This window comes from Melanostigma gelatinosum (genome assembly GCF_949748355.1).
Source record: "Melanostigma gelatinosum genome assembly, chromosome: 1".
Classification (NCBI taxonomy): domain Eukaryota; kingdom Metazoa; phylum Chordata; class Actinopteri; order Perciformes; family Zoarcidae; genus Melanostigma; species Melanostigma gelatinosum.
In genome coordinates this window covers 6,199,003-6,219,865 of record NC_136634.1, presented here as the reverse complement: position 1 = coordinate 6,219,865, position 20,863 = coordinate 6,199,003, and the positions used below count along the sequence as shown (strand labels likewise).

Sequence of the window (20,863 nt, the reverse complement as noted above, 5' to 3'; positions counted from 1 at the left end):
ATCCCAGGTGTATGTGCCTTGATGTCTGGTTTGCGATGAGTGACAGAATGCTTTGCAAGGAGCAAAAGAAGCAAAAGGATCTTCCACGAGGTCAGACATGTTGACCAATCGAAGCACAGGAGTGAATATTTACATCCTGCGAACTGATCCCCTTCATCATGTCGCGGTGGGGCTCACTTTGACACAGCTCGTCAGTGGTGATGGTCTTATTCTATACAGCTGCTTAAGTCTAAGGGAGTTTGCCAGCATGCAAGTCTGGCACTCACAATTCCTACAGAATTCCCTTTAAGACGTACATTCCCTTTTGGAATTGACCGTCAAATCTGATGATACAGGATTTAAATCAATCTAAGTCGTACGGTAGTTTAACGCAGTGCAGGCAGGCCATGACTTTGGTTTTAAGAATTTGGGAAAATGTTATCCATGAAAGCTTTAAAATACTAGTAATACTAATAATAGTCCAATTGCTGTAGTTGGGCCAGGATCAATCTTGTATCTGTTTTTTTTCTGTGTACTATACAGTGAGGACACTAACCTTTTCTCAATAACACAGCAGAGTAATGTGGAAAAAAAGGGAATGTTTTTTTAATAGAGCAGAAAAGTGAGCATTTAAACCATTGTTTACATTGTTCCGTGGTTTCCAAAACAGTGCAAATGACGTCTTTTGTTTCAGTAAGATGTACATCGCTGACAGCAAAAGAAAGAGACGTTTCCACTGAAAACATTATTTACATTTTTACACTTAAAGTAAATCACTCTGTTCCATGTTTCACCAGCTCCAGCCACTCGCACCGCATTAAGACTTGTGTGCCACAATTAGTAGGAGCTGAAAACTAAAATGTGGAAAACCAATGAATCAAGCAACAACATTGATTGTAGACACACACACACGTGTTGTACATTTGTCTGCACGGATAGTGTTATTCATACCTTCTGTAAAATGAGACATTCAAAATCAGAGCAATTCCCTTCAGAGGCCCCTTATATTCATAACAATGGGTTTATCTTTATAGGGACAATATATCCAACATATACAGGTAAACATGAGTGCATGACAAAGGGGCTTTTGAGCATAATATGTATACAAATGTATATTTCGTACACTACACCCCCACAGCTCCCTGTGAGGACATTTTTTCCTTCAGTGCTTTTTCACAAATGGTGCCGGTACAGGAGCGAATCATGACTGAATCATGGCCCACGAAGCAGCCGCTGATGCACCTGACGCAGCAATAAAACAGCCACTCAAAGAGGACAATGGGTAATACAATAAAAGGAGGTAAATGATGAGGTAGATGGCCGACGGAGAATGAGTGCAACAGAAAGACTTCTTTGTGTTTCCACCTTTAAAACTGAATTAATGTAAAAGCTAAAGGCTACATGTAATGCTATGATGAGCGCAGGGTCTTGTCGCTCCTTCAGTTACGGTTTTTCTTCATGAATGTGTTTCTTCATTTTCAAAGGAATTTTCTTAAGTAGTGAATTGCAATACGAGGCGTGCAAATGAATACAAATATGCAGTGTCAGGAAAAACCGGCTGACATACCATCTGTAGACGGCTTTCACGCTTTTCTTTTGGACAACAGACTCACGACTGCAGATGACTGAACGCGGCTAATTTAACAGCTCTACATGGAACAGGAGGTGTGATTCATATATGCAGGACATCAGTCCTCAGGTTCGTGGGTTTTTGTTTTCGGGGGGGGGGGGGGGGGTTACACTGTACAGGTAAACACACTTATCAAATGTCTTACCATGGAGTATTTACATCTTCACATTTATCAATAATTCTGCATTAGTTAGTAACTGCAATCCTGAGATGCACATCACCATCTCCTCCATGAGTCTATATGCTCTCAGCCTTAAAGGCATTGCCCCGCAACAAGGTTCATGATGGCTTCCTCTGGGGGGGGAATTAGTCTTTAACTCAAGCTCTTTTTTACGTTTCTTTACTATAAAAAAAAAGGACGAGACAAAAAGAGATCACCCTAATTGAGGATGATCTGAAAACAGCCTGGACAAAAAAAAAAAGAAGAAAAATCCCATTTCTGACCAGAGACATTTGGATCCCTCAGCAGAGGAGGAAGTCCACACTAGAAAGACTTTACTTTATAAAGAGACCAAGGGGTGAGGGGAACTGCGGAGGTCAAGGAGGGGTTACGTTTCGGTGGTGGTTGTATTTTCGTCGCTCTGCTAGTTCTGCTTGTTGCCGTACACGAGGGGAATGATGTAGACGGAGATGTCGTCTCCAGAGCCCAATCTGTCGTTGGATATCCTCCAGCCCCGATCCTTCAGAACCCCCCGTGCTCTCATGACCAGGTCCTGGGCTGCCATTGTGTACCTGCCAGAACAAAAGTGATAAATGATGAAGGCGTAGTCATAGCATGGTGATAAACAATAAGATAAATGGTCTAATCTGATTATAATTAAGCACAGTGTTTAACTAAGTACATCTGAGAGCAGACAGATGTAAGGGGGGGGGGGGGGGATCGAATGGTGAACTTTGAAAAACTAAGCTCACAGGAGAAGAAGAGTCAGAGCGCCTCCTTAACAGTCTCATAAGCTTTCCCTTAACATTCGAGAAATTGCTTCTCTAAATGTTTGGGAATTTGCATAATTACAACAAGATAACAGCGTTCATCCTCTCCAAATCAGACCGGGGTGAGAGGAAGTTCAGCCCCGGCTGGCGGCTGCAGCTGTGTGATGAGCGAACGTGCCTGTGCTGGTCGTCGGGGTCGCAGTTTGCCAGGAAACAAGTGACCGCTTCAGCCACTTCCTGGTTAGAGAGCACGTCCCACAGACCGTCGGTTCCCAGCACCAGAACGTCATCGGCTCCATGCTCGCACTGCGCCAAAGGGTAGACTTTAACCTGGAGGTGAAGGGGGATGAAAGATCCTTGGTTTCTAGGAATCATTTGGACCTGTTATATGAATTTTCTACGAAGTTGTGGCACAAGAGACCATTGCCGTATTCACGCAAAGTTGGCAGAATGGGTAGAACAAAAAACAAATAATGTGTTTTGGCTTGGGAGTTTTCACGCATTGTACAAGAGGAAATAATATTATAAAATACAATATCTGACTCTATTGTATGAGTTTAAATATTGGATTTAATTGTGATGTAGCTGCCAGCAGCGGTGCATTTGCAGCCAGTCTGTCACCAGTTTGTTTGCACGTCTGTGGATCTTTTTACCTTCTTTTCCACGTTGATTGTGGCCCTGCTCCATTTAGATGGGCCATGGCCCTGGTGTTGTGCATGCTGGCTCAGTGGAATGACTGACGCATGAAATATATCGTCCAGGACCAGGATCAGTTTTATTAATTACACCGGGTTACCCTGCATTAATGGCAAAGTGGCTGCTGTGACAAAGGGGCCTATTACGGTTGCAAACAGTATGATGTAAATGCGGCACAAATTCTACCTTGAATGTTCAGATTACGCTATGATTTTTTTTTTCAATCTTTCAAAGATATCCAAAGAGATGTGTTACTGTGGCAACTCTTGTGGACCGTGAGCCTCCACGCTGTGGTAAAACCGTGTGATTTAAATGAACCTTTGCAAGACAGAAAAGGACTGAGGCAGTTCTTGGAATCGATTTCAAAAGCAAATTATCTCGGAAGGCCAATATTTGCTCTCATGATCCGATGACATTTCTTCCTGCATTTAACGTCCAGCGGGACCTCTAATGCTCAGGTTTGACATGTTTTACGTCTAGTAATAATGTGTCTGAAACAAAAGGAGGCTGAACTATGACTGAACTCGTCGGGCGATGAATTAAAGATCAAGAGAATTCATGCGCTTCGTGACCGACTCCCGCGATCATGTGCGGTGGACACTGAAGGAAAGGAGTCATTGGAGAGCGACGGCTGGTGGGGAATGTTAATGTGCATGTTGACCACGTAGTTCAGTGTGGACTGTTGATGGCCAACGGCATTTTAACATCGTAACCTCTGCGCTCTCATACGATCAGGAGGCCGCAGAAATGATGTGAAATAACATGAAAGATCCACCAGACTGTCAGCACACCGCTATCGATTATGTCAATTGTTGTCAAATCTGTGGGTTTAGTAGCAGAAATGTAAATTCAACAATTATACATGTGAAGTTCTGCCCTCCAGTTCATCCTTACTTAAAAAAAAAAAAAAAAACAACAACTTTGAAACTTTGCTTTTTGGACATTCAACAGGAACAAATCCAGATGAGGAGGCATGTTTCTTCTCCAAATGCGTCACAAGACGAGAGCGTCGTGTTCTTCCTCTGTTCGTCCATCCACCTTTTCTTTTGTAAGCAAAAAGTATCTCGTCTAGAAGTTCGATACAATGGAAATCACTCACTGAAGTGGCTGTTTGAGAATTTGCTTGTTTTGACAACCGACCTTTTTAGCAGTCGCACTCTTCATGTTATGTAGAAAGGACAATGTGAACGAGACATAATGAAGCACAGGATTCACTCCTACCTCTGGGCAGCAGGACAGGAAGGGCTTAATGTAGATGTTGGAGTCGTGCACTTTGAGATTGTGGTCCCCCAGACCTCTGGTGACCCCGATGGTCGCCAACACACGAGCCTGCAAAACATCAGAGGCATGTAAAGCGTCATGGACATTTAAGAGTTTACTAGAACTATGATTTTATCTTTGATGATGCTTGATATTTTGATGGCCGTCATATCCGTCGGTTATGATACCGTCGTACTTTGAGTGATTTCTGAGATGTGGGGACACGTTGTCATCGCTATGATAAACTCTACAAGCAGTCAGACGATCAGAGAAGCAAACAGTTTGAGCCGAATTACAATCAAACCATTTCATTTGGAGGTAAACCTGTATTAGAGTGCAGCCCAAATGTTTCTGACGAAGAGCATACACACACACACACACACACACAGCACCTGGGATGAGGTTAAGACTTAGTACATTAAAATACAACATGGCTTCAGTGAACCTTCTGTGAGCCTATTGCATTCATCCCTGTTAATTGTAAAGAATAACCTACTTGACACGTCCCTAGCGGCATTACTCTGACAGATACAGGCGGCTTCCAGTGGGAATCTTTATCTGGATGGATGAGCAGCATTTAGGCAGATAAACGCAAGCTCGTCGTCGGCATCTTCCAGTTTCGTGAGTGCCTAACGATCGTTCCCCGAGCGCCAGACGCCATCAGACTCATTTGTACGCTGTGCAAAACTCCTTTTCGATTCCTACTGTCGCCACCGTCGCCTCTAAAAATGGATGCTGACGAAGGGCTGACCCTTACAATGCAACACGGACAAGACGCTGCACACCACCTCATGTGCAGCATCACGGAGGGGACATGTCAGTGTGCCGAGCTTGACCTTTTCTTTCGTGGTACGTGTCGTTACACTGAAAGAGACTCATGGTGCCCTGGTGAGCTTTGATTACAGGCGAGGCGCACAAGTCTGTGGGAGCACTTCTTACCTTCTTCCCTTCGCCGTAGATCAGGGGAAACTTCAGGTCATCGTCCTCGATGGTTTTATACGCCCTGCACAGAGGAGAGAGAGGGAGGACACTTTAATGGGGTTTTGGTTTACGGCAGGCAGCCCACACGTGCCCCCCCCCCCCCCCCCCAGAGAGAGAGAGTATGCAAGGAGGGAAAAGAGAGACAGTGAGGGGAGAAAAATCCACCCAGACATCACAGAGCCTTAGCATATTTTAGCAGTTTTTTTCCCTTCAAACCGATCTTGTAAAAGTCTCCCTAGCGACAAATAGAGACGTCTATGCATGCATGAGACACTCTTGGTTTAACATTGGAATTTCTAAGACTGCATGTGTGTGTGTGTGTGTGTCTGAAGGTCTGGATGTAAAGCAGCTAAATGATGCAAGAGTATCCAGGTTTACATTCCCCTGCTCTCAGAGCAGTGTTTAAACTTCCCCATCTGATGAATAATTTACCGTCTTCAGATTGGGAGCAGACAGAGCTGCAGTACGAGGAAAAAGACTGTATAATACTGGATGTATGCATGCCAGGTCTTAATTAAGATACACTTCCCCCTCAGTAGGAACCCAGCAGTCTTGCTCATAGCGAGTGTAGTTTTACTTCAGAGGAGCAGCTGTGTTACTATAAAGTACCAAGAAACATTGCAAATATGAGCCAATTTCCAGAAGAGCTGCCAGCACAAAGTTTTCCATTCACAACTCCCACAAGGAAAATCTGGCCTCCTCACCTGGATCGAATAACATTTGGAAATACAAGTTATTCTTTATTATATACTGGAGGAAACGAAAGAAGAAATGTCACACAAATATTTACAGTACATTTGTAATGCTTTTGATGTTAATAAATAAAGAATCAACAGCTGTCTAGTCTGAGAAGCTGACTTAAAATAAAGCTAAAGTCTTATTTGCAAATACCATGTGACCCACCAGGCACCTTATCCAATGTATTTCAGCTGCTGTGAAGCAGCTTAGCAGGGACCTGGATGCTTTTTACATTCCTGCTGCTTCCACTCAGAGAGACCATATGTTTCCACCTTAGGGGAGCGCTATACTGCTGCACTCAGCACTTTTTATTTTTATTTTTTTTTTAACAGTGTGCAGAGTGAGGACTACCGCGGCGAACGCAGCCCGCAAACACAGAAATACAGTTTGCAGGCCTGAGAGTCGGCAGAGCGGTGAGCCGTAGAAGAGTTTCCTCACTAACGTTTGCAATATTCATGGTGTGGAAAAACCTCTAAAAACAGCAGTTTGATGACGCAAAACTTGAACTGAGCATTGAAAGAGGCTCTAATTAAGCTGGCGCAGGTCTCGCCCTGAATTTAAAAAAAAGGGAAGGTAAACACCTTTTCTTCTGCCATATCGCTTCAAAACTTCTTTCATTTGAGTATTTCACCTTCAAGAAGTGAAGTCTCCTAAAAAGAAAAGAAAAATACAACCAGACGCACTCTTTATGTCCTTATTTCAAAGAGGTCTTGGTTGAAATCCCCAGAGCCTGCTGGCGGGGACAGTCTCCCTCTGGACACTTGTGTTTACAGCCAATCCATCCTGTCAGACCTGAGATAACGAGTGTGTGACAGAGAGAGGGGGATACACATTAATCCTGTTAGGATACCTGCTTCCCGCTCTGGGGCACGGAGTCCAAAAAAGGGCACGGAGAGTTGCTCAAGGGGCCGCACTGGTTGACCACAACACTGAGCGCTTTCACATCCGAGGGCTGGTTGGTCGCCCGATACCTTGCAGAGTGTGACCGAGAGAGAGAGAGTGGGGGATGGGAGAGGAAGAGAGGGATGCTGGGACGGGGACGGGGTTGTATCATTCTCTCTGCAGGTGACGAGAGACAGGCAGGAGCGGAGTGATGTCACCTCCGCTCGGCGCAAAGAGGGGGGGCCAGAGAAACATTAGCGGCGTGTGCTCAGCGTCCCGATGTGCTGTACATCTCTAAAACACACACACACACACTTTGAGGTGACATTGCGGAGGGCCTGTGTCGGTGCCGGATGGATCGGACAAATTGACAGCTGGGTTCAGATAAACATTCTGGCCAACCTTGATGGGCTTTCTTTTTTTGTTCCCATAAGATTGAGTGGTGCTTTCCGGAGCACAGCGAGGCCAGAGTTAATGACGGTGATCCAACGACTCTCCAAATAGCATCAGTCATATCGGTACGAAAGCATAATGGGAGAAGAAGGGAAGAAGAGAGGGAGGAGCAGGAGACATTCATTGTCTGCAGGAGTTGGGCGTGTGCACCAAAGAGAGACAGCTTGAGCGCCGTGCATTGTCATTTATAACTGCCCTCCTATGAGGCCTAAACACCACCCCCCCCCCTTTCCTCTCCTCCTTTATCTCCATCTTTGCAGCTTACATTTCTCTCCGTCTCTCCAGCTCACCCTCTTCCCCACCTTTCCTCGTTGCCGTGGTGCTTGGATCACGTCGACCGGCGGCTCAACATCCATCACTCCGTACATACGACGCCGCCCTCCATCCTGGACAGCGACCTGCCATTACAGCTCGCAACGCGGAAGCGTCCAACTGGCCGAGGGAGGGCGAGGCAAGGAAAGCGAGGGAGGAGGACAGAGCGAGGTGGGCTGCGTGGCCTGTATGCCTTCATTGGAGCGTGGCCTTGATCATCAATGCCTTTGAGGGAATTGGATGCTTGCGTACACCCACACACACACGCAGCATGTGGGCACATCGGCTGCACACACACTGACGGGAGAGTGTACTGCAGAAAGCTGCAGAGGCATGAAAAAAAAGAAAAAGAAAAGATCCTTTGTACCTATAGAGCGTCTGAACTGCACATATACAAGATGACACAATTATGTCACACCCACGCACATCAGAGCAATCCGCCCCGCCGGCTGACAGGGTCTTCATTTAAGACCCAGACTTAGTCCGGGTGGTACGAGCAGAGCTGGGTTCTGGGTTTAACCCGATTAAAAATACATCACAGGCCGTCTGCGCTGCGGAGACGGTAAGCAGGCTGAGAGTCCTGGGCCCGAAAAGGAACACAGCCACTGACTGACCTACATCTGCTGAACCGAGCGAACACACATTCTGTCCATCGCTCCTCAGTCGCCTGCACCTACCACTCATACAGGATGTGTATAACACATGTTCTACATGGGCTAGACATAATTATAAAAACTTCAAGCATAAAGAACTTGAAATAACTTCATGACCAGAGCAAAAACCAGCGGTAGTACGTACTTAAGAGCAGGTACCCAAGTCCTGTGCTTAAAGCTACGGTAGGCAATGTATGACAGAAACCCTGTCGAGTTATTTGTTGAAATTCTCTTTACAAACCGACAGCAATCAATGAATAAAATGCTCTGACAAAAACATAAAACTAAAAAACAAACACAGGACTTTCAACCAGGAGATCTTGTTCGTGTCCCACGTTGAGTTCCTGCGATGTTACGCTCGTGACATGTGAACATAGTTTACAGACCTTTTTTTAACCCTAACCATGATGTTTTTCCTAAAGCTAACGAAGTGGTTTTGTTGCTTAAAGCTGCAGTAAAATTGTTTTTGTGGCGGTGGCTCGTCATTTTACACATTGCGTGTCACCATCACGTAATGCGCGGTGATGAGGTTGTGGTCGTTTCACATATTTCTTTGAGATCCCGTTAAATAGCCATGTTTGTGCTAAAGTTCACTATTATAAGTTTACTGACATAATGATCATTTTGGGAAAGTGGCTTTGGAAGGAGGCCTCAAGGGTCGGGCTGTCATCAATGTAGTGGAGTAAAAAGTAGAATATTTCATTGTGATATGTAGTGGAGTAGAAGTAGCATGAATTCACTTACTTTTTACAACTATCTCTTATTACTGGGAGATAATCATTGAAATTACAGTGCCCTCAGTAGCAGCGTCTGTAACGGAGGTCAACTTTCCACTTTGAAGAGAAAAATCCAGTTTACACTTCAAGCTGCACATGCACTCTTTCCCTCCCTCGGTTTGTTGTCTCTTCCGTTCCTTTTATCTCCCCTCCTCGCTCCTTTCTTCCTTTCTCACACCGTTTTCCTAAACCTCGTCCACCTTTCTCACCCCTCTCTCCACTCGAAGATAAAGAGCTGTCCTTCATGTGCCCACACATTCATTCTTACCTTCCTCTCACGCACAGAAGCAGAAATGTCAAGGCGACTGCACGGAGCTCCTTCTGACAGTGAAGCTCTGAATGGCTGTTATACACTGCTGCACACGCAACAGGATGGAGATTGTCCATTTACATAAAGGGTACGTTATAGGAAATCCATCAAATGCAAAGTTATGTTTTGGCAAGGCATAATTGTATGAGGCTGGTAAGCAGAAATTACTTTGAAGTGTAAGGATGTAAAAAATGTAACCGTATTTTTAACAATTATGTTTTAGTGTCGTATCCTAACAGTCACTTGTGCAAAAATCAACACATCAGTCACGCACCATCCTGACATGGTGAAGTCACGGTACAGCATCCTCTTCCCGACCTCCTTTCTCTGGACTCTCCTCGGGAATTCCAGATGTGTAAACTCGTTCCCTAATAAGTGGGGCTGCATGTAGGCCTGAGATACGGAAAGAACGGAGAGAAAAAAGAAAAGAAAAAAAAGAATAAGAGTGACATACCCTGGGGATAGGAAAAACAATTCCACAGTCTATTAAGCTGGCAAAGAGAGCAGGCAGTGTAAGAGAGACAGAGCGAAGCATAGCTGGTATATCTCAACGGGACAGGTCAGCTCTGCTAATGTCCGACAGCTGAGAAAGGTTCTTTCCTACCAGGAACTGCAGTCGCTGTCTCTCTGACTCCGGCGTGAACTCTGCTGACATGGGGATGACTTCCCCGGCCCGGATAATGATAGCTCTGAGGGAGAGGACCAGACGCAACAAATCTCGGTTCATTCAAACTGGGACACTGGCTGCTGCAGGGCACGACGGGCTGAGCGACAGAGCAAAGACGCTCGTGCACGTGCGTCATTGCGAAAGCGCACTAATTTTGTTCCACGCGAGCGTCTCACCTGCTGTCTCCAGCGTTCCCAACGTAGAGCTTCCCCAGCAGATACACGACCGCCAGAGCAGTGCAGCCACCGGAGACGTTGTAGACCGCCTTCTCCTTCTCGATCTGCACATCCTAAATGCAAACACACACATTAATACCAAGAGCACATCATCCAAACCCACGCTCTGCACATCATCATGTTCCTCATCATCACAGCCTTCAAACACTGTTTTCCTATCACGCAGCACCACAAAGCATTTCAGCAAGAACCCGATGCGGAGTCAAATATTACGCTGGTACTTGATGCTGTTGTTAATTCTAGCACCAGAATGAATTCATCCATCAATGGCGTCATAAGTCAAGGAGCAATGCAGCGGAATGGAAACCAAAGGGATAGGAGGGAAAGTTTGGAGCGGCCGTTGGTCATTACACCGGTTAATTAGCCCAGATTAATATGTTGCTAATTAAACCAAAAAAAATGATTAGAGAAAAAAAAAACCATGCTGCTGTATCAATTCATTAATTAGATGAATAATTAACCTGTCAGAAAATGAATCAAAATCTGCGTTAGGGTTTGGGCCCACTGTGAGGTGAAGAGTCTAGTTGGGTCTAAGTTACTGAGCAAAAGTAGAAGTTGGGTTCCAAGTGCAGATGTGTACCATGTGAAGCAGTTTGCAATTTTCACAAAAATGATTACTGAAATAAGAATAAATGACAGCTGTGGAGGAAAGTAGACACTGTTTTTCCAGGTGGTTACAGCCTTTTATCTCGCCTATGGGCTCCAATTGCAATTAGTGAGACACTGAGCAATGAGCTGGAAAGTGCAGCTCTCTGAAGAACAACTTCAGACCAGCCTTAGAGAGCTTTGTAGCTGCAGGGATTGAGGTACATTGTGACTGCAAGGTTTAAAATGGTGGATTTCAGTGCAATTCCCCTTTAAGGCAGAGAGAGGACACAGCGGGTAAAGAGTGCAGATTCAGAGCGAGATGAAGAGCCAGAGCGGCACGCGAGTGAAGCGACGGGAAGCCGAGCGACGCATCGACGTCTGCTGACAGCTCGGAGCCGTGAGTAGATACCTTTCTGACAAGGAAACGAAGAGAGAAAAACACAGAAGCAGCAGAGAAACTACGATTTACTCTTAAAAGTGGATCCTAATTCCAGTAATCTATGAATCTTTATGCTGCATGTTAAAAAAAACCCTGAATTGTGCAGATTACCGCCATGCTATTCTAACACATTTCATCGTGACGTAACAACAGTGTGCAACTGTAGTTCACAACACACAATCCAGCAAAAACCACATCATCATTAACCATGAATTCACAATAGACCTCAATTAATGGACTGATCCTCATACAACCATGACTTACACCTACACACGCCATAACTGCCCCAATACTCTTATTTCCCTTTATGTTGCCATGCACTTTGGTACGAATAGGTAATTGCACACTGCCATCTAGTGGTAAAGAGGTGGAAACACGATGCAATTGTATTTTCGAATTCGATTGAGCTGCAAGATGTGATTTAACCTCCTCAGTGATCTCACTCACAACATTTCACCAACGTTGAAAAGCGTCGGTGCAGTGTTGACCTGACTGGAAGATGATTCCGTGCGTCTGGTGTAACCTCTTTCTAAGACCAGCTGCAGTTTACAGCAGCAGGACATCACAGATTACATTCGGTCTGTTGTCAAACACAAAAGTAGGCGTCTAATAGATGTTATTAATTATTCTATTATTTGGTTAATACGGTTTTATTCTATTTTTAATGCCATACCCAAAAGTCTGCATTATTGCTAAATTTTTTTAAACTTTTATTCATGAATACATTATGTATTATATATTTGTGTATATTAGTCGATTTAATCAATTGACAGAATATAAATTAGCTATTTTCATAATCAATTTAGTGTTTTAAAGTACTTTTTTTCAACATAATGAGAAATAAATACTGTTTCAATTTCTCAATTGTGAATCGTTTCTGGTTATTCTTCCATGAGAGTAAACCCTGGCCTCTGAACTTGTGATGGCCAATTTTTGGTAAATGAAAAGATGAAAAGACAATAATCACTGGATTACTCCACAATAAAAACAACGGTGAGGTGCCGCTCGAATCCTCATTGTAAAGGAAATGGCAAATGCATGTGTCAAAAAACCTAAGACTGATTGTAGGCTTGCATTTAACAGACATTTCTGTTTCTTTCATTCTTCCAGCACATCGTTGCTTCCGAGCAATTTCATTTTGAGAAAAGGGCATGCCTGGCCTTTTCCTCCAAATACACATAAAACAAGGAATGGAGGCAACAACTCTGGGCGATTTAACAGGGGGGGGGGGGATGTCCAGTGTTATTCTGGGAATTGAAAGAAATCACTGACTGAAGTAGCACAAGGAACATTAAGGGAACAATGTTCCTCTGTGCAATTTGAAACGGTGTGCACGGTATTTTCATTGCAAACGCCTCTTACCATGTCTTTGAACGCATTCTCGATGGCTCCGACCACCAGGCTCTCGTGTGAGACCTTCTTCTCGGTGAAGAAGCGCGTGGGTGGGGTGCTGGGTGAGCCGGGAGCTCCTGCGGCGCCGCGGAGGGACGCGGCCCTGGTGAGGGCGCGCTGGGACGTCGGGGTGAGGTGGTGATTGATCGGCTCCTCCCCGAGGCACGTGGGGGTCGTCAGGTTCGGATTGCAGACGATCTCCATCACCTCCTGAAGGTGCAGGGCGATGTGGTGATGTAGAAGGCGGGCAGCCACTACAGCCGCCCCAGAGCCGGCGTGGCCGTCAAACATCGCCCAGTAGTGGAAGGTGAGGTTGTCAGAGCTTTCCTGGACACAGACAGGAGTCAAACACACATCAGACGATGACGCATGAATCCATTGTCTTGTTGACCTCGTCAGGCCTCGCGTTCTGACTTCTCATCCAGCTAGCGACTGAAAAGCCGCTTATTTTCAATGGAGAAACATCATCTACTGTGTGGATGATCATTGCGTTTGTCAGCTGAGAATACTGGCTTTGGATTGTGTTTGAAGTCTTTATCGTCACCTGTAGTCCACAAAACAATGAAATAATCAGCGTCTACATGGTTCCGTATTAATAATAATAGAGTCAGAAGTAGACATGAGCCAATCAAATATTTCTTACTCCAAGAGTTAGGTTTGTATTGGTATTTTTCACTGTCATCAAAATGAATAAAATGTAAAAACTCATCAGCCATCAGACTGCTGTGGTTACTTACCTGGAGGGATTCAATCTCAAGACACTGTCAATTTCAGAAACAGGAAATAAGAAAAACAAAACAAACATATTTCAGCTCTACGTGGCTTTTCTCTTATCTTTGTTTTTTTACTGCGATATACTGGCACTCTACATGTAGGGGAACGACACACGACATTTAGTGTGCAGCATGTGGCGGTGTGGTAATGAATAGATAGTTGTGTGAAGGGTCACAAGCAGAACGGTTGGGAAACACTGATGTATGCCGTCTCAGTGAGCAGAAGAATAGGATCTCTTTGGACCAACTTTAGCCCCGAGTGCAGGGAGACTCGAACAGAAAGCGACGCGCTCCAGGTGTCAAAGCCGCCTCAGGCAGACATTAATGATTCACACGTTCATGGGCGACAGCGCCATTCTATTGACACTGCATCTAAATTCCTCCCATGCTGTAGGTGTTCAGAGGGAACGCTTTGAGGCTCTCATCCAATGACGTCTTGTGATCTAAAAGGACCCTTCATCCAGCAGCGGCTGCCCAACCTGGCCTGCTATGATGTTGATGTTAATGCAATGCTCTGGGATCGATGCTGAAATATGCAGATGTTCTGTTCCAAAGCTGGATACGGTCATCTGTGTTGATCTACAAAGTGCTGATTTTCTAAATATAGTGCAGGCAGGGTCTCCAACATGAGCCTATGAAGCAAGCAAAGAAGCACTACAAAGGCTCGACACTACTCTTATCGGTGGAGTATCACTGCAGGGGTGAGTCATGAGGTACTCGCATGAGCTCGCTGCAGGCTCTGGCTGGGCTTGAGTAAAGTACTGGTGGGCTGAGGAGAAATGTTAGCAGCAGGATTACGTCATTGTACACAACATTCTGTACTTGCAGCAGGACACGTGTTGGACTTTAAAGCCTGTGTGTTGCTGTGAGCAAATGTACTCGCATCACGCCTGCCCATACGAGTGGCTGTCAAGAGCTGCTGGAGGCCGAGGCTGCGATGTGTGAAGGCCGCTGTGCTGTACGCCCCAGCAGAACCCCCCCCCCCCCCCCCCCGGGGCATTCAAGGACTGCATCCACTCTGACCATTACCATCAGTTCCATCAGTGAATAAATGCTAAAATGTGGCCGCTTTGAGTCTGTGACCCGATTGACATGTTGTCAGAAAGATGGCTCAGGATTAACATTTTTACTTGAACTGAAACATTAAATTATTATTATTTAAATGATTTATTCATGTTTGAATTGTTGACTTAAAATTGTAATGCATTGACGAATAACATGACTTGTTTAACTATTTTTTTTTTTTTTTTTAGAAAGAAAATTTTCACCTCACTGAAGTTTTGTTGTTTTTTTTCTCAAATTTTTCTTCAATACCCAGAAATCATGATGTCAGCAGCACGCATATTTGTCCACGTACAAGCAAAGCAATCTTACTTTGGTTTGTATTTTATTCTCCGCAGTGTAAGAAACACGGCTTTGATTGACCCTCGAGACCCTCTGAAAGCCTCGAGAGTTCAACTTTGTGGACGTCTTGGGAAAAGACCAGTTTCCTCTTAAATTGCCACTGAATACCGGGTTGGCTCTGTTCAGGCCTTCCTCCGTGGGTGGCATTGTTACAAATGGCAGTGTGAATATAGTGTATTTTATAAAACCTAATCTTGCCCCGTACAACCTTAGAAACTAAAGCACTGGGTTCACTGTCAGTCCCCCCCCCCCCCCCCCGATGCCACCGGGTATTTTGCACGCTGGTTCTCCAGTTTTAACTCCCCTCCTCCCGCGGTCATAAAATGTGTGTGCAGAATGTCAGAGATGGTGGAAAGTTGGAACCAGACTCGTGCGTTTGACTCACCGGGCACTCCCGGGGGCCCGAGCCCTCTCCATTGGGCAGGGAAGACCTCCTGCGGGTCGTAGGGGTCCGGTTGGGCGTGGAGATTCCTGCAGGTCTCCTTTTCACCACCAGCACCTCACAGCAGGCCTGGTCCTCGTTTAATGTGCTTTTTCCTGCATTGATCACCCTAAATGTAGAGGGGATAAAATTACACAAAACGGGGAATTAACACACATAACGTAAAAGATGAAGAGATAATAATAATAATTACAAATCAACATAAGATGATATTGAAGAAATAAGGGATATGACATTAAAAAGCCTAAAAAACAGGTAAGAACGTTTCTGCAAAGCTGCACTTAAGACTTCAAATGGAAATAGGTTAGTCTAGGGTTAGCACTGTTGGAATTGGATCAGGCAATATCAGCTGACACGCATGTAGGTGAGAGGACAGAAAGAAATGGGAATATGTATATTATACAACCCCTGGCAGATGGTGTGCTGCTGCTGCGAGCTGCTGTCGTCGTGGACAAACACACGCTGCGTCACAATACTCCGGCCATTCTGGATTCAGCCGCACCGTAGGAGACGCTAAGCCTACAGTGGCCCGATTAAAACTCTGCACATGGTATCTTATAAGATTATAGCTCACACAGTTCGATGGACAGGGACAAAACGCAAAATCTAAACTTGTATTTTTGTTCATGGAATTCTATCACTGTTTATGTCGACAGACATTTGTCATAAAAACACATACCGGTAGTTATTATGCTTTGAGACTCAGAGACTGGTAGCGTGTCTCTTTCGGCAATGTCTCAAGTGAGACTTGCATCGAATAAATGAGACATTATATACCTGTTGATATGAGAGGCAGCCATGATTACCTCCCTGTGGAGGATCTTACATAAATAATCCTAATTGGTCCTGGGGATGAACATGCAGAGCACAGACCCTCTGTCTCCAGCTAAGAAAACGCCGTGGGTTGTGAAAGCGACAGGATACTGGGGCAGACCTTCGCTCAGTCAGATTCATTTTAATTGGAGTCTTGCACAATGGGCTGTTCACCACTTCCCTGTCCTGAAAACTAATAATAGCGCACACACTCCCTGCGGTGTGTCAATAAGACAGGTTTACACAAAACACCGAATTTGCCTACTGAGCAGTGGTGTAACAGGCTGTAGTTGAGCCGTATGGATCCTCCATCACAGTGTACACACAGTTTAACCATCACAGCGTGAAGTAAAGTTTCACTGACGATCGTCACTGGTTCAGTAAGAAATATGCGATCAAGAGATTGGCATGAATGCTTTCTAGTCGCCCATCCCTGATAACACTACCTTGTTCATACGATGACTAGAGGCCACAAACCTCAGACACCATCATGCGTGTCTGAGACCAAAGCACTGCAGGGAGCCGCGGCCATTTGACGCCGGGACGGTCACAAGATCAAAGACAGTCGAGCTTTGGAGCCTTTCACCTCTGATGTGAGAGGAGACGCCATCCAGACCCCAAGGCGCGGGCTGCGTCCGAGAGCAGGGCTGTCATATTTGGTTACCCCATTTTCCCTTCTTCGCATTTGAGACGATGGCGTGACCTTGATCGCTCCGTCAGCGCTGTGAACTACCGCGTGCCTGCTTTGTGAGAGTCTCTTTCTTTTTCGGCAACACATGACCTGAAGCTTTGTTCCAAAAGGCATCATCAGACACCACCGGGTCATTCTGAAACCTATCTTCATATTCCAATATCACTGCCACATATTAACAAGTCTCGCTCAATCTTAACTCGTAGCTGAGCCGCAGGTTGAGGCAGCATTACGTTGTTTCTGCCTCAGAGCGACGCGGCCGTGTTGATGCAGCAGAAACACGAGAACATGTGCTGTATCATGTGATAAAGCAGTGGCAAGCTTTGTGTGTAGAGAAGAAGAAAAAAAAAAGTGGTGGTCATGTGCTTCCTCTGCACAGTCTTAATTTAGCTCCTTTACAGTGAAAAACAGCAGAAAAGACGAAATAAAAACCAAGTGGTGTTAAGTGATAAACCTGCATTCAAGATGTTTACATGTTTTTCATCTTGTAAACACATGCCCTACGTTTATTCAAAAACACCCGCTTCATACTGTTTAACATCTACTTTCTTATCTCTGTTCCTTTAACTGAGATATCTATGCTGAGTGTGTCACTCTACGAAAGCCCTGAAACGCCCTCTCGCACAGACAAAACATACGGCGTGCAGTGGTGGCGCTCGTGTTCAGTTTATTGATGAAGTATTGATCGCACGGCTGCTGAGGTTGCAAAGCTGTGTTGGTACTGGGTCAGTAGAGTGAAAGGGATAATGAATGAAAGAGAAGCTTTGTCACGACTCATTTACCCTCTCGGTGCCACTACTCTCCCATTGCAACAAGCAGGCTGGAGGAGGTGACGAGAGGAAAGACGTGGAGGAGAGGGGGAGCGAAGGTGAAGGAAAACAACCGGGGAAGGAACAGCAGCAGTACATGTAGCCTGTCTGCAAAAGTACGCCAGAGAAGAGCCGGCGGTGAGCGATATTCACTGATCCATTCGGATGGTTGTGCTCACTGGACCCGACAGTGAACCCACTCAGCGACGGGGGAATCAGAGTCCTTCTCGTGGAGCTGCTCTTCCTGTCTCCACGGGGAGCAGCTCTGTGAGCCGGGATAACCTCAGCAGTCAGGATGTTGAAATGACCCCCAACGGCGAACCCAGAGACCCATCGCTCTCTGACCCGGTTAACCCTCACATCATATCATCTCATATGGACTCAGTATTCCTCCACTGGCAGTAAGATTTCACAACAACAAAACCCGCTGGTCAGCCAGCTGCTGACAAATCCCCAGTATGGCTCAGTCCTGGCTGATGCTACGCACGCGCACGCACACACACACACACACACACACACACACACACACACACACACACACACACACACACACACACACACACACACACACACACACACACACACCTGGCAGCAGCATGACATCTCTTCATGAAGTAGGGCTGTTCAACTGATCCTGTAGAATTATTCATTCTGTTTAAGTAAGAGACAGAAACCCCAGTACAATAATTGGGTTTGTGTTTTAATCATAAATTAGCAATCATTAGGAGTTAGCAAGAACATTTGAAAAAAATCTGGATTGTCATTTGAACTAGAATTATGCAACCTACTTTAGAACATAGGCGTGGGTGATGGTTTCCTTTCCTTTCTGTCTTGAGATTAAAAATTCTTCATGGCAGATTAGAGGAGGAAGCATAGCGGAGGGCGTGTATGAGAATCAGAGGATTTCTTCAGGCAGAGACCATATAGACCTCTCTTGAAACAGTCAATGAATCAAAAGGTCAATCAACAGAAATGTCATCAAGGAGTGAGGGAATGAGACCGACAACATGGTCAGTTGTGTCGAAGCCCTGCACGGCTGACTTCAGGTGACCAGCACGTGCAGGTGGTTGGGTTCTCAGCAGGACGGCTGAAGTTGAAACATGAGATGCAAAGAGATAATGGGGAGTGTCTGCACGCAGCGTTCCCACTTAATGTCGAACATCATCGATTGAACGACGAAGCTCAAGGAAACGGGCGCTCTATCATAACAGCAGATCAACAGCGTGAAGATAAGACTTCATGTCATGGGGGGGAAAAACAACAGAAGTTATAGATCCAGCGCACTGATAGGATCGCCTGAAGGACTGAACTGTGACCTGTTCAGCCATGAGACAGCCTTCGCTAATCACCAGACCACCCCGACACTTCAATGTGGGAATGCACGCGTAGCAGTGATTGTGATTCTGTGCTCTCGTAGACGACGATGAGACGATGCAAACCACATGAAGCGAAAGGGTTTTTGTTTGGATAGTACAGGTCTCGAGGTGCTCTCGCCAGCATGCAAATGAAGTCTCTCCTGCTCCCTCTCCTGTTTGTTGGCCGTTGGAAAAAATATTCCAGCAAGTCTGCATTTCCTCATCTTCTTCTGCAGCCGCACTCCCGGTACTATCGACAGAGTTCACAGAAGCAAAATAATAACTTTGCTTTTAGTGAGTCAAGCTGCAGCACTGGATGCTCTTTCTAATATGTCCTTTTAGATTTCAACACAGTGCATTACAGCCTTTGGCAGGAAGGTGCGAGGGAGCCAAATGGATTGTGAACGCCCAAACATAAGATGTGATGTCAATAATACAACGGATGCTCTCAGGTCCGGTTGTGATTCTGGTCTCAGGTCTCAGTCGGAGGAAGGATGGCTTTTAGAACAGGAGCAAAGACGCCTAAAGTACACTATCAAGTTTTACCGGCTTTACCGAGAGACAGTACTATTAATACTATGCGCACAACATAGCAATGAAACGGGTTAAGTGGTACACTCGGTGACTTTTCTACCTATTTGTGCGAGCTTTCCTGACCAGCCTCATGCCAGGTTCCATTAAATCACTGTTCAAAGGGTGCAGTTTGTTCATCTCAATTTCTTAAAAATAACAACACAATGATCTTCTGTCTTACAGTGAGTCTGCACCTATAACAAGCGTGAGGTGTTTCTGCATCATTAGTACTGCATCACAATAATAAAGCACTCCTTCATGGCCTAGATCACAGAGACCTTATCCGTTTGTGTCCTATCGGCAAATGTGATGTTTATCACTGGAAGGCCAGCTGCTTCACCGTGGCCTATTTCCAATGCTGGCTCCATATGAATCATGCCATAATACAAATCATAATAAAAGCGGCTTGTGCTCATGTTTACGCCTTGATGAGTGTTCTCGGGGAAGGACGCGCTCGCGCACTCGGAAAGGATGCTCTTGTGTGCTGTGCGAGCAAAGATGGACGCATACAGGTTACTCACTCTGCGTAGCCGGTGGACCACGGCAGCAGTTTGCTCTCCTTCAGGATGAGGATCGGTCTCGCAATGTGATCCGCAGAGCACTCGATCTCGTCCGGCGACAGTCCCAGGAACTCCGGTCTGCTGTACGGGTATTTCAGCGGCAGATCCGAGCCGCCGGGGTGGTCACCGTTAGAGCCACCAGCCATCATACCTCCCATAAAATTGGCCACCGCCGATTTCACCCGCGTGAGCATGGTCCTACTGCAGCGTGGGTCCAGGCGATGCGATTGCGCGAGTCTCCCCCCCCCCCCGCCCAATTGATCCCCGCACGGCGACGCAGTTCCGCGGCGTGAAAGGTGGACTCAGAGCGGCAGTGAAGACGCATGCAGCCCAGCGCTCCCCTCGGTCGAACGCGGAAATAGAAGACAACTCAAGGCAAGCGGCGCAGGCACGCTGGTCATGTGACAACAAACCGGTTGCCACTGGTGGATTTGGTCGCACAGGCATCTCAGCTGAGGAGCTTTACTGCTGACTGTGCTGGAGGTCAAAGTTTGCGTAATCCCGGAGTGACGATCACCTCC

At 45.8% G+C, this 20,863-nt stretch overlaps 1 protein-coding gene across 1 annotated transcript; it reads right to left on the bottom strand.

Annotated features, from left to right (window-relative positions):
* Positions 1-608: 608 nt before the first annotated feature.
* ppm1h (protein phosphatase, Mg2+/Mn2+ dependent, 1H) lies at positions 609-20,560 on the bottom strand. The gene is made up of 10 exons (XM_079278356.1): positions 20,304-20,560; positions 15,485-15,650; positions 12,893-13,249; positions 10,444-10,556; positions 10,205-10,289; positions 9,875-9,993; positions 5,435-5,498; positions 4,457-4,564; positions 2,718-2,869; positions 609-2,341 (listed from the first exon to the last, which is right to left on the bottom strand). The coding sequence occupies exons 1-10, from the start codon at positions 20,534-20,536 to the stop codon at positions 2,194-2,196; spliced, it is 1,545 nt and encodes a 514-aa protein (XP_079134482.1). The 5' UTR covers positions 20,537-20,560; the 3' UTR covers positions 609-2,193.
* Positions 20,561-20,863: the final 303 nt, after the last annotated feature.